Source organism: Salmo salar, chromosome 19, assembly GCF_965601325.2.
Source record: "Salmo salar chromosome 19, fSalSal1, whole genome shotgun sequence".
NCBI classification, from domain to species: Eukaryota; Metazoa; Chordata; class Actinopteri; order Salmoniformes; family Salmonidae; genus Salmo; species Salmo salar.
This window is the reverse complement of record NC_138309.1, coordinates 38,965,001-38,978,015: the sequence shown is the minus strand read 5'-3', so window position 1 is coordinate 38,978,015 and position 13,015 is coordinate 38,965,001. Positions and strand designations below refer to the sequence as shown.

The following is a 13,015-nucleotide window of genomic DNA, read 5'->3' as shown; positions in this document are numbered from 1 at the left end:
GAAGTGTAACGGAACTACAGTACTGGGGGAATTGTAACGGAACTACAGTACTGGGGGGAAAGGGGAAGTGTAACGGAACTACAGTACTGGGGGGAAAGGGGAATGTAACGGAACTACAGTACTGGGGGGAAGTGTAACGGAACTACAGTACTGGGGGGAAGTGTAACGGAACTACAGTACTGGGGGGAAGTGTAACGGAACTACAGTACGGGGGGGAAGTGTAATGGAACTACAGTACTGGGGGGAAGTGTAACGGAACTACAGTACGGGGGGGAAGTGTAATGGAACTACAGTACGGGGGGAAGTGTAACAGAACTACAGTACCGGTTGGGAAAGGGGAAGTGTAACGGAACTACAGTACTGGGCGGAAGTGTAACGGAACTACAGTACTGGGGGAATTGTAACGGAACTACAGTACTGGGGGGAAAGGGGAAGTGTAACGGAACTACAGTACTGGGGGGAAAGGGGAATGTAACGGAACTACAGTACTGGGGGGAAGTGTAACGGAACTACAGTACTGGGGGGAAGTGTAACGGAACTACAGTACTGGGGGGAAGTGTAACGGAACTACAGTACGGGGGGGAAGTGTAATGGAACTACAGTACGGGGGGAAGTGTAACAGAACTACAGTACCGGTTGGGAAAGGGGAAGTGTAACGGAACTACAGTACTGGGCGGAAGTGTAACGGAACTACAGTACTGGGGGAATTGTAACGGAACTACAGTACTGGGGGAATTGTAACGGAACTACAGTACGGGGGGGGAAGTGTAACGGAACTACAGTACGGGGGGGAGTGTAACAGAACTACAGTACGGGGGGGAAGTGTAACGGAACTACAGTACGGGGGGAAGTGTAACGGAACTACAGTACGGGGGGCGAAGTGTAACGGAACTACGGTACGGGGGGCGAAGTGTAACGGAACTGCAGTACAGGGGGGAAGTGTAACAGAACTACGGTACGGGGGGAAGTGTATCGGAACTACGGTACAGGGGGGGGACAGTAACGGAACTACGGTACGGGGGGACAGTAACGGAACTACGGTACAGGGGGGACAGTAACGGAACTACGGTACGGGGGAAGTGTAACGGAACTACGGTACAGGGGTACAGTAACGGAACTACGGTACGGGGGAACAGTAACGGAACTACAGTACTTGGGGGGAAGTGTAATGGAACTATGGTACGGGGGTGGATAGTGTAACGGAACTACAGTACAGGGGTGGAAAGTGTAACGGAACTACAGTACGGGGGGAAGTGTAAAGAAACTACAGTACGGGGGAAGTGTAACGGAACTACAGTACTGGGGGGGAAAGGGGAAGTGTAACGGAACTACAGTACTGGGGGGGAAAGGGGAAGTGTAACAGAACTGCAGTACAGGGGGGGAAGTGTAACGGATCTACGGTACAGGGGGGACAGTAACGGAACTACGGTACGGGGGAAGTGTAAGGGAACTACGGTACAGGGGGGAAGGGTAACGGAACTACGGTACAGGGGGGGAAGTGTAACGGAAGTACGGTACGGGTGGAAGTGTAACGGAACTACGGTACGGGGGGAAGTGTAACGGAACTACAGTACGGGGGAACTACAGTACGGGGGGGAAATGTAACGGAACTACAGTATGGGGGGAAGTGTAATGGAACTACAGTACAGGGGAACTACAGTACGGGGGGGAAGTGTAACATAACTACAGTACGGGGCGAAGTGTAACGGAACTACAGTACTGGGGGGAAAGGGGAAGTGTAACGGAACTACAGTACTGGGGGGAAAGGGGAATGTAACGGAACTACAGTACTGGGGGGAAGTGTAATGGAACTACAGTACGGGGGGGAAGTGTAACAGAACTACAGTACCGGTTGGGAAAGGGGAAGTGTAACGGAACTACAGTACTGGGCGGAAGTGTAACGGAACTACAGTACTGGGGGAATTGTAACGGAACTACAGTACTGGGGGGAAAGGGGAAGTGTAACGGAACTACAGTACTGGGGGGAAAGGGGAATGTAACGGAACTACAGTACTGGGGGGAAGTGTAACGGAACTACAGTACTGGGGGGAAGTGTAACGGAACTACAGTACGGGGGGGAAGTGTAATGGAACTACAGTACGGGGGGAAGTGTAACAGAACTACAGTACCGGTTGGGAAAGGGGAAGTGTAACGGAACTACAGTACTGGGCGGAAGTGTAACGGAACTACAGTACTGGGGGAATTGTAACGGAACTACAGTACGGGGGGAATTGTAACGGAACTACAGTACGGGGGGGAATTGTAACGGAACTACAGTACGGGGGGGAATTGTAACGGAACTACAGTACGGGGGGGAAGTGTAACGGAACTACAGTACGGGGGGAAGTGTAACGGAACTACAGTACGGGGGGAAGTGTAACGGAACTACGGTACGGGGGGCGAAGTGTAACGGAACTACGGTACGGGGGGCGAAGTGTAACGGAACTGCAGTACAGGGGGGAAGTGTAACGGAACTACGGTACGGGGGGAAGTGTAACGGAACTACGGTACAGGGGGGGGACAGTAACGGAACTACGGTACGGGGGGACAGTAACGGAACTACGGTACGGGGGGACAGTAACGGAACTACGGTACGGGGGAAGTGTAACGGAACTACGGTACAGGGGTACAGTAACGGAACTACGGTACGGGGGAACAGTAACGGAACTACGGTACGGGGGAACAGTAACGGAACTACGGTACGGGGGAACAGTAACGGAACTACGGTACGGGGGAACAGTAACGGAACTACGGTACGGGGGGACAGTAACGGAACTACGGTACGGGGGGACAGTAACGGAACTACGGTACGGGGGGACAGTAACGGAACTACGGTACGGGGGGACAGTAACGGAACTACGGTACGGGGGGGAAGTGTAACGGAACTACAATACGGGGGGGAAATGTAACGGAACTACAGTACGGGGGAAGTGTAACGGAACTATAGTACTGGGGGGGAAAGGGGAAGTGTAACGGAACTACAGTACTGGGGGGGAAAGGGGAAGTGTAACGGAACTACAGTACTGGGGGGGAAAGGGGAAGTGTAACGGAACTACAGTACTGGGGGGGAAAGGGGAAGTGTAACAGAACTACAGTACAGGTTGAAGTGTAACGGAACTGCAGTACAGGGGGGGATGTGTAACGGATCTACGGTACAGGGGGGAAGTGTAACGGAACTACAATACGGGGGGGAAATGTAACGGAACTACAGTACGGGGGGGAAGTGTAAAGAAACTACAGTACGGGGGAAGTGTAACGGAACTACAGTACTGGGGGGGAAAGGGGAAGTGTAACGGAACTACAGTACTGGGGGGGAAAGGGGAAGTGTAACGGAACTACAGTACTGGGGGGGAAAGGGGAAGTGTAAAAGAACTACAGTACAGGTTGAAGTGTAACGGAACTGCAGTACAGGGGGGGAAGTGTAACGGATCTACGGTACAGGGGGGACAGTAACGGAACTACGGTACGGGGGAAGTGTAACGGAACTACGGTACAGGGGGGAAGGGTAACGGAACTACGGTACAGGGGGGGAAGTGTAACGGAACTACGGTACGGGGGGGAAGTGTAACGGATCTACGGTACAGGGGGGGGAAGTGTAACGGAACTGCAGTACAGGGGGGGAAGTGTAACGGATCTACGGTACGGGGGGGAAGTGTAACGGAACTACGGTACGGGGGGGAAGTGTAACGGAACTACGGTACGGGGGGGAAGTGTAACGGAACTACGGTACGGGGGTGGACAGTGTAACGGAACTACGGTACGGGGGTGGACAGTGTAACGGAACTACGGTACGGGGGTGGACAGTGTAACGGAACTACGGTACGGGGGTGGACAGTGTAACGGAACTACGGTACGGGGGTGGACAGTGTAACGGAACTACGGTACGGGGGTGGACAGTGTAACGGAACTACGGTACGGGGGTGGACAGTGTAACGGAACTACGGTACGGGGGTGGACAGTGTAACGGAACTACGGTACGGGGGTGGACAGTGTAACGGAACTACGGTACGGGGGTGGACAGTGTAACGGAACTACGGTACGGGGGTGGACAGTGTAACGGAACTACGGTACGGGGGGGACAGTAACGGAACTACGGTACGGGGGTGGACAGTGTAACGGAACTACGGTACGGGGGGGACAGTAACGGAACTACGGTACGGGGATGGACAGTGTAACGGAACTACGGTACAGGGGGGAAGTGTAACGGAACTATGGTACGGGGGTGGACAGTGTAACGGAACTACGGTACAGGGGGGAAGTGTAACGGAACTATGGTACAGGGGGGACAGTAACTGTAGTTCCGTTACACTACGAGGGGGACAGTGTAACGGAACTACAGTACGGGGGGAAAGTGTGTTGGTTTACATAGGAGATGACCTAGAAGTACTGTACTGAGACGGTCTACATTTCATCATGGTATGTAGCACTATGTTGACCGTCTGTCTAGACTAAAGGGTCGTGGAAAGTGCTACAGTGTGTTGTTGGAAAGTGTATGATACAGTACAGTCAAATTAGGTTTTCTGTTGACTCTTTCTGATGCAGCATGTTTGTTGGATGAGAGACTGAATTTTACTGTAGATGGCTGGGGGAATGGAGCCTGTGTTTTACTGCAGATGGCTGGCTGGGGGAATGGAACCTCTGTTTTACTGCAGATGGTTGGCTGGGGGAATGGAACCTCTGTTTTACTGCAGATGGTTGGCTTGGGGAATAGAGCCTCTGTTTTACTGTAGATGGCTGGCTGGGGGAATAGAGCCTGTGTTTTAATGTAGATGGCTGGGGGAATAGAGCCTGTGTTTTTACTGCAGATGGCTGGCTGGGGGAATAGAGCCTGTGTTTTACTGTAGATGGCTGGCTGGGGGAATAGAGCCTCTGTTTTACTGTAGATGGCTGGCTGGGGGAATAAAGCCTGTGTTTTACTGTAGATGGCTGGCTGGGGAATAGAGCCTGTGTTTTACTGTAGATGGTTGGCTGGGGGAATAGAGCCTCTGTTTTACTGTAGATGGCTGGCTGGGGGAACGGAGCCTGTGTTTTACTGTAGATGGCTGGCTGGCTGGGGGAATGGAGCCTGTGTTTTACTGTAGATGGCTGGCTGGCTGGGGGAATGGAGCCTGTGTTTTACTGTAGATGGCTGGCTGGGGGAATGGAGCCTGTGTTTTACTGTAGATAGCTGGGGGAATAGAGCCTGTGTTTTACTGTAGATGGCTGGGGGAATAGAGACTGTGTTTTACTGCAGATGGCTGGCTGGGGGAATGGAGCCTGTGTTTTACTGCAGATGGCTGGCTGGGGGAATGGAACCTCTGTTTTACTGCAGATGGTTGGCTGGGGGAATGGAACCTCTGTTTTACTGCAGATGGTTGGCTTGGGGAATAGAGCCTCTGTTTTACTGTAGATGGCTGGCTGGGGGAATAGAGCCTGTGTTTTTACTGCAGATGGCTGGCTGGGGGAATAGAGCCTGTGTTTTTACTGCAGATGGCTGGCTGGGGGAATAGAGCCTCTGTTTTACTCTAGATGGCTGGCTGGGGGAATAAAGCCTGTGTTTTACTGTAGATGGCTGGCTGGGGAATAGAGCCTGTGTTTTACTGTAGATGGTTGGCTGGGGGAATAGAGCCTCTGTTTTACTGTAGATGGCTGGCTGGGGGAACGGAGCCTGTGTTTTACTGTAGATGGCTGGCTGGCTGGGGGAATGGAGCCTGTGTTTTACTGTAGATGGCTGGCTGGCTGGGGGAATGGAGCCTGTGTTTTACTGTAGATGGCTGGCTGGCTGGGGGAATGGAGCCTGTGTTTTACTGTAGATGGCTGGCTGGGGGAATGGAGCCTGTGTTTTACTGTAGATAGCTGGGGGAATAGAGACTGTGTTTTACTGTAGATGGCTGAGGGAATAGAGCCTGTGTTTTACTGCAGAAGGCTGGGGGAATGGAGCCTGTGTTTTACTGCAGATTGCTGGGGGAATGGAGCCTGTGTTTTACTGCAGATGGCTGGGGGAATGGAGCCTGTGTTTTACTGCAGATGGCTGGGGGAATGGAGCCTGTGCTTTACTGCAGATGGCTGGCTGGGGGAATAGAGCCTCTGTTTTACTGTAGATGGCTGGCTGGGGGAATGGATCCTGTGTTTTACTGTAGATGGCTGGCTGGCTGGGGGAACGGAGCCTGTGTTTTACTGTAGATGGCTGGCTGGCTGGGGGAATGGAGCCTGTGTTTTACTGTAGATGGCTGGCTGGCTGGGGGAATGGAGCCTGTGTTTTACTGTAGATGGCTGGCTGGGGGAATGGAGCCTGTGTTTTACTGTAGATAGCTGGGGGAATAGAGCCTGTGTTTTACTGTAGATGGCTGGGGGAATAGAGACTGTGTTTTACTGCAGATGGCTGGCTGGGGGAATGGAGCCTGTGTTTTACTGCAGATGGCTGGCTGGGGGAATGGAACCTCTGTTTTACTGCAGATGGTTGGCTGGGGGAATGGAACCTCTGTTTTACTGCAGATGGTTGGCTTGGGGAATAGAGCCTCTGTTTTACTGTAGATGGCTGGCTGGGGGAATAGAGCCTGTGTTTTTACTGCAGATGGCTGGCTGGGGGAATAGAGCCTGTGTTTTTACTGCAGATGGCTGGCTGGGGGAATAGAGCCTCTGTTTTACTCTAGATGGCTGGCTGGGGGAATAAAGCCTGTGTTTTACTGTAGATGGCTGGCTGGGGAATAGAGCCTGTGTTTTACTGTAGATGGTTGGCTGGGGGAATAGAGCCTCTGTTTTACTGTAGATGGCTGGCTGGGGGAACGGAGCCTGTGTTTTACTGTAGATGGCTGGCTGGCTGGGGGAATGGAGCCTGTGTTTTACTGTAGATGGCTGGCTGGCTGGGGGAATGGAGCCTGTGTTTTACTGTAGATGGCTGGCTGGCTGGGGGAATGGAGCCTGTGTTTTACTGTAGATGGCTGGCTGGGGGAATGGAGCCTGTGTTTTACTGTAGATAGCTGGGGGAATAGAGACTGTGTTTTACTGTAGATGGCTGAGGGAATAGAGCCTGTGTTTTACTGCAGAAGGCTGGGGGAATGGAGCCTGTGTTTTACTGCAGATTGCTGGGGGAATGGAGCCTGTGTTTTACTGCAGATGGCTGGGGGAATGGAGCCTGTGTTTTACTGCAGATGGCTGGGGGAATGGAGCCTGTGCTTTACTGCAGATGGCTGGCTGGGGGAATAGAGCCTCTGTTTTACTGTAGATGGCTGGCTGGGGGAATGGATCCTGTGTTTTACTGTAGATGGCTGGCTGGGGGAATAGAGCCTGTGTTTTACTGTAGATGGCTGGCTAGGGGAATAGAGCCTGTGTTTTACTGTCGATGGCTGGCTGGGGTAATAGAGCCTCTGTTTTACTGTAGATGGCTGGGTGAATAGAGCCTGTGTTTTACTGTTGATGGCTGAGGGAATAGAGCCTGTGTTTTACTATAGATGGCTGGCTGGGGGAATAGAGACTGTGTTTTACTGTAATCAAAAAAGTGTTAAATAAATAAAAATATAATTTATATTTGAGATTCTTCAAAGTAGCCACCCTTTGCCTTGACAGCTTTGCACACACTTGGCATTCTCTCAACCAACTTCACCTGGAATGATTTTCAAATAGTCTTGAAGGAGTTACCACACATGCTGAGCACTTGTTGGCTGCTTTTCCTTCGCTCTGAAGTCCGACTCATCCCAAAACCATCTCAATTGGGTTGAGGTCGGGTGATTGTGGAGGCCAGGTCATCTGATGCAGCACTCCATCACTGTCCTGGAGGTGTGTTGGGTCGTTGTCCTGTTGAGTTGTGTGCAGTATGACAGGAGGTGTGTTGGGTCGTTGTCCTGTTGTGTTGTGTGCAGTAAGACAGGAGGTGTGTTGGGTTGTTGTCCTGTTGAGTTGTGTGCAGTAAGACACAGGTCAGCTGCCATTTCTCTTTCTCTTTCTCTTTCTCTTTCTCTTTCTCTCTTTCTCTCTTTCTCTCTTTCTCTCTTTCTCTCTTTCTCTCTTTCTCTCTTTCTCTCTTTCTCTCTTTCTCTCTTTCTCTCTTTCTCTCTTTCTCTCTTTCTCTCTCTCTTTCTCTTTCTCTCTCTCTTTCTCTCTCTCTCTCTTTCTCTCCTTTCTTTCTTTCTTTCTTTCTTTCTTTTATTGGCATGGGAAACATATGTTAACATTGCCAAAGCAATTGAAATAGATAATAAACAAAAGTGAAATAAACAATTAAAAATGAACAGTAAACATTACATTCACAGACGTTCCAAAATAATAAAGACATTTCAGATGTCATTATGTCTATATACAGAGTTGTAACGATGTGCAAATAAAGTACAAAGGGGAAAATACCCAGCAGATATGGGAGTTTATCAAAATTGGGTTTGTTTTCAAATTCTTTGTGGATCTGTGTAATCTGAGGGAAATATGTGTCTCTAATATGGTCGTACATTTGGCAGGAGGTTAGGAAGTGCAGCTCAGTTGCACTCTCTCAGGGTCAGTCTGTTTGGTCTGGAGGTAAAGCCATGACACTCACTACTCTCTGTCTCTCAGGGTCAGTCCTTGCATCTCGGTTACCATTGATGACCTTGTCTGTTTGGCTGGGAAAGAGGGTAGACGGGGGGGGGGGGGGAGAGAGACTGTCAGGGCTCACTGCCTTATGAGGAAGAGGGAAGACTGTCAGGGCTCACTGCAAAAGGTGTAGGACAGTGGTTACCAACCAAATGCAAGCAGATATCTTCCGCTCAGATTTGTTTAAAGTTCTGTAACTTTAACATTATTAACAGTACTGTAGTAATGAGGTTAATGCAGTAGGCTATAGGCCCAATACATTATCACTGCATATTGGCTTTGCTTGAATTGCCCTGCCAATGTTGTTCTTCTGAGACTATTTAAAGATGATATTTAAATCTAGGTACAGTGCCGTGAAAGTATTTGATCTATTTTTGCATCTTTTTTTATATTGAATGTAATCAGATCTTCAACCAACACATAATATTAGATAAAGGGAACTTGAGGGAACAAATAACAGAAGAAAATGGAGACTTATTTTATTTAATTAAGTTATCCAACACCCAATTCCCCTGTGTGGAAAAAGTAATTGCTCCCTTTCTCTCAGTAACTGGTTCTGCCACATTTTAGCTGCAATGACTCCAACCAACCACTTCCTGTAGTTGTTGATCAGTCTCTCACATCGCTGTGGAGGGATCTTGGCCCACTCTTCCACGTAGAACTGCTTTAACTCAGCGGCATTTGAGCGTTTTCAAGCATGAACGGCTCGTTTCAAAACCTGCCACAACATCTCAATTTGGATTAGGTCTGGATTTGACTAAACCATTCCCCCAAAAAATATTATTTTTTGTTTGCTTTTTAACCATTTTCATGTAGTCTTGATTGTGTGGTTTGGATCCTTGTCTTTCTGCATGACTTCAGCTTCAGTTCATGGACTGATGGCCTGACATTCTCCTGTAGAATTCTCTGATACAGAGGAGAATTCATGGTTCTTTCTATTAAGGCAAGTCGTCCAGGTCCTGAGGCAGCAAACATCCCCAAACCATCACACTACCACCACCACCAATGCAGTGTTTGATCCCATTATGTCTGGAGAAAACCAATCTCATCCAAAAAGTTAACTCAAGTTTGCCAAAAAGAACCTGGAAACAGCTGAAACATAATTAAGACTCTTGGAAGAATGTTTTTATGGACAGATGAGTTAAAAGGATAACATTTTGGATGACATGGGTCCCATTTATGCCTGGCAAAAACCAATCACTGCATTCTAGGAGAGGGGGCAAGAGAGAGGGGGCAAGAGAGAGGGGGCAAGAGAGAGGGGGCAAGAGAGAGGGGGCAGGAGAGAGGGGGCAGGAGAGAGGGGGCAGGAGAGAGGGGGCAGGAGAGAGGGGGCAGGAGAGAGGGGGAAGGAGAGAGGGGGAAGGAGAGAGGGGGAAGGAGAGAGGGGGAAGGAGAGAGGGGGAAGGAGAGGGGGAAGGTGACTGTCGAGGGCTGCCACAAGCCAACCAGCGAGAGAGGGAAGGAGAGGGGGAAGGAGAGAGAGGGAAGGAATTAATGATTCCATTGGATCCAGGACGTTACACTACCATTCACCTTATCAGAATACATGCTACGTCTACATAGACAAGGTGTTTCTAACCAATCAGATAGGAGTTTTGATTAAAGAACGAGGGTCATTTGATCCATTAGGAGCTAAAATCAAGGATTGCCTGTAATATCCTCGTTTTAATTTCTACCGCCAATGCAGCTGATATTGTGTATTTTCTGAACCTTCCATTAGCTGGTGATGATCAACCCCAGCCATGCTATACCTTCTAACATGTTATATATCTAATATATTCTAACTGGTTGTATATCTATAACCCATTAGGTGGTGATTGAGAAGGCATCCCACTCTGGGATGATCAACCCCAGCCATGCTATACATTCTAACATGTTATATATCTATATCTAATATATTCTAACTGGTTGTATATCTATAACCCGTTAGGTGGTGATGGTCAGGTGATTGAGAAGGCGTCCCACTCTGGGATGATCAACCCCAGTCATCAGTGGCAGAAGCTCAGCCACAACGGTCCTATTGGTCAGTTTGAGTATCAGATCCGGGTCAGCTGTGACGAGCACTACTATGGCTTCGGATGCAACAAGTTCTGCCGACCCCGAGATGAGTTCTTCGGACACTACACCTGCGACTACAACGGGAATAAGACCTGTCTGGAGGGCTGGTCTGGACTAGAATGTAACACACGTATGTAAACACTGACTACTTCCTGTTAACTTGTTGAGATCCCTTGGCAGAAGGTCTCAACTTAAAGGTGGTTCTTCTGGTTAAATGGATATTAACTCCAGTAGGCTGGGAGGGAGGGGCCATCTGTAGATGCAGAGAGAGGAAAAGAGTCTCTACACAGAGAGAGAGGAAAAGAGAGAGACAGTCTACACAGAGAGAGAGGAAAAGAGAGAGACAGTCTACACAGACAGGAAAAAGGAGACGGGGACAGTTTGTCTGTATGCCGGGAGGCTATGGAATTATGATAATATTGACTGTTTCTGGAGAAAGGGAAATGTTACGTTTGGAACACAGTAGGAATGACGTTCAAGAGGTTGATAAACTCCCTTCCAACTTATTTTACCTGCATGTGTCACATGTCAACAGACGGTAGGTAGATGCTAAACTGCCAACATTTCAGATATTCACTGACATATGCTCTCTTCCTCCCTCCCCTCCAGCCATCTGCCGGCAGGGCTGCAGTACAGAACATGGACACTGCAAAGAGCCAGGTGACTGCAAGTAAGTCTCTCAGTTTCCTCTCTTCTCTCTCTCGCCACTAAAGTGGAATCCGTTTTTGCTCCTTCACCGTCTGCCATGATATTTATTATGAGTAGGGTTGTGACGGTCATGGAATTTTGGATGACTGTAATTGGCCAGCCAATTGACCACAATCTCTGTAATAACCGTTCGCATAGCAATTAAAAAAATAATAATAATACAAATCTAATTTGTATACTACCATTTTTTACTTTCCTCCGCTCCTTACTGCATGTGCTGCCGTAGAAATGTAATGAACAGAACGAGGTTCCCATTCAAGTCAGTGATGACATAATGGGTGGACTGGCGGCCATTATGAGTGTACCCCATAGGATCAAAGCAGGAAGTGTACAATATGTGCTGTGATTTTATTGATTCAACATATCTCCTTGTTGTTCGTGCGTCCAGTAAGCTACTCCAAGTGTAGAAAGCGCGCGGACGATGTCGCGACGAAACGTTTTAAAAAAAGTTGTATTTACGTTCATTCAAACATGTCAAACATTGTAAAACATCAATCTTTAGGGCCTTCAGAACGTGAAGATTCAATAATATTTCAACCGGACGGTTCCTGTGTCTTGAAAAAAGTTTTGGAACGGGAGAATCCTCCCTCGTGAACGCGCCCCAAGAAGTGATGTCACCCCCTGCCTCAACAACTTCCCCTCCTTGTCATTTCGGGCTCTGTTCATCGTAGAAGCTTCAAACAACTTTGTAAAGACTGTCGACATCTAGTGGAAGCCGTAGGAAGTGCACAATTATTACTACGTCACTGTCTATTCAATAGGAAACGACTTGAAGAGAGCCCATGCATCCAGATTTCCACTTCCTGGTAGGATTTCTCTCGGGTTTTTGCTTGCCATATGAGTTCTGTTATACTCACAGACACCATTCAAACGGTTTTAGAAACTTCAGAGTGTTTTCTATCTATACTAATAATATTCATATCCTAGGTTCTGAGTTTGAGTAGGAGGCAGTTTAATATGGGCACATATTTTTTCCGAAATTGTCAATACTGCCCCCTATCCTTAAGGAGCTGTAAGAGGTTATTAACTGACGTTACAAAAAAATCCATTCCATTGAATGAGCCACATCAGTTCAATGAGTTTGTATGGACTAATAGCAGCAAGGCCAAATACAACATTTTAATCAAATACGTTTCTTTTTCTCCCCACAATTTCGTGATATCCAATTACGATCTTGTCTCATCGCTGAAACTCCCCCAATGGGCTGGAAGAAGTAAAGGTCGAGTCATGTGTCCTTCAAAACATGACCTGCTAAACCGCTCTCCTTAAAAACCTGTTGAGGACAGACGTTCCGCTAGCGGGACCCCTCGCCAACAGCCAATGGAATAGCAGGGCGCGAAATACAAAACAACAAAAATCTCATAATTCAAATTTCTCAAACAATCAACTATTTTACACCATTTTAAAGATAAACTTCTCGTTAATCCAACCACCTTGTCCGATTTCAAAAAGGCTTTACGGCGAAAGCATAACATTAGATTATGTTAGCACATCACCTTGACAAGAAAAACCACACAGCCATTTTCCAAGCAAGGAGAGACGTCACAAAAACCAGAAATACAGCTAAAATGAATCACTAACCTTTGACGATCTTCATCAGATGACACTCCCAGGACTCAATGTTACACAATACATGTATGTTTTGTTCGATAAAGTTCATATTTATATCCAAAAACCCCATTTTACATTGGCGCGTGATGTTCAGAAAATG

General features: G+C 48.3%; 1 protein-coding gene across 1 annotated transcript in view; it reads left to right on the top strand.

The window, feature by feature from the left end:
* jag1b (jagged canonical Notch ligand 1b) overlaps positions 1 to 13,015 on the top strand; it is an 85,256-nt gene that overhangs the window by 22,920 nt on the left and 49,321 nt on the right. Inside the window, exons 4-5 of the mRNA XM_082965519.1 lie at positions 10,469 to 10,726; positions 11,206 to 11,266. Coding sequence (XP_082821645.1) covers positions 10,469 to 10,726; positions 11,206 to 11,266 — 319 coding nt within the window. The remainder of the gene's footprint in view (positions 1 to 10,468; positions 10,727 to 11,205; positions 11,267 to 13,015) is intronic.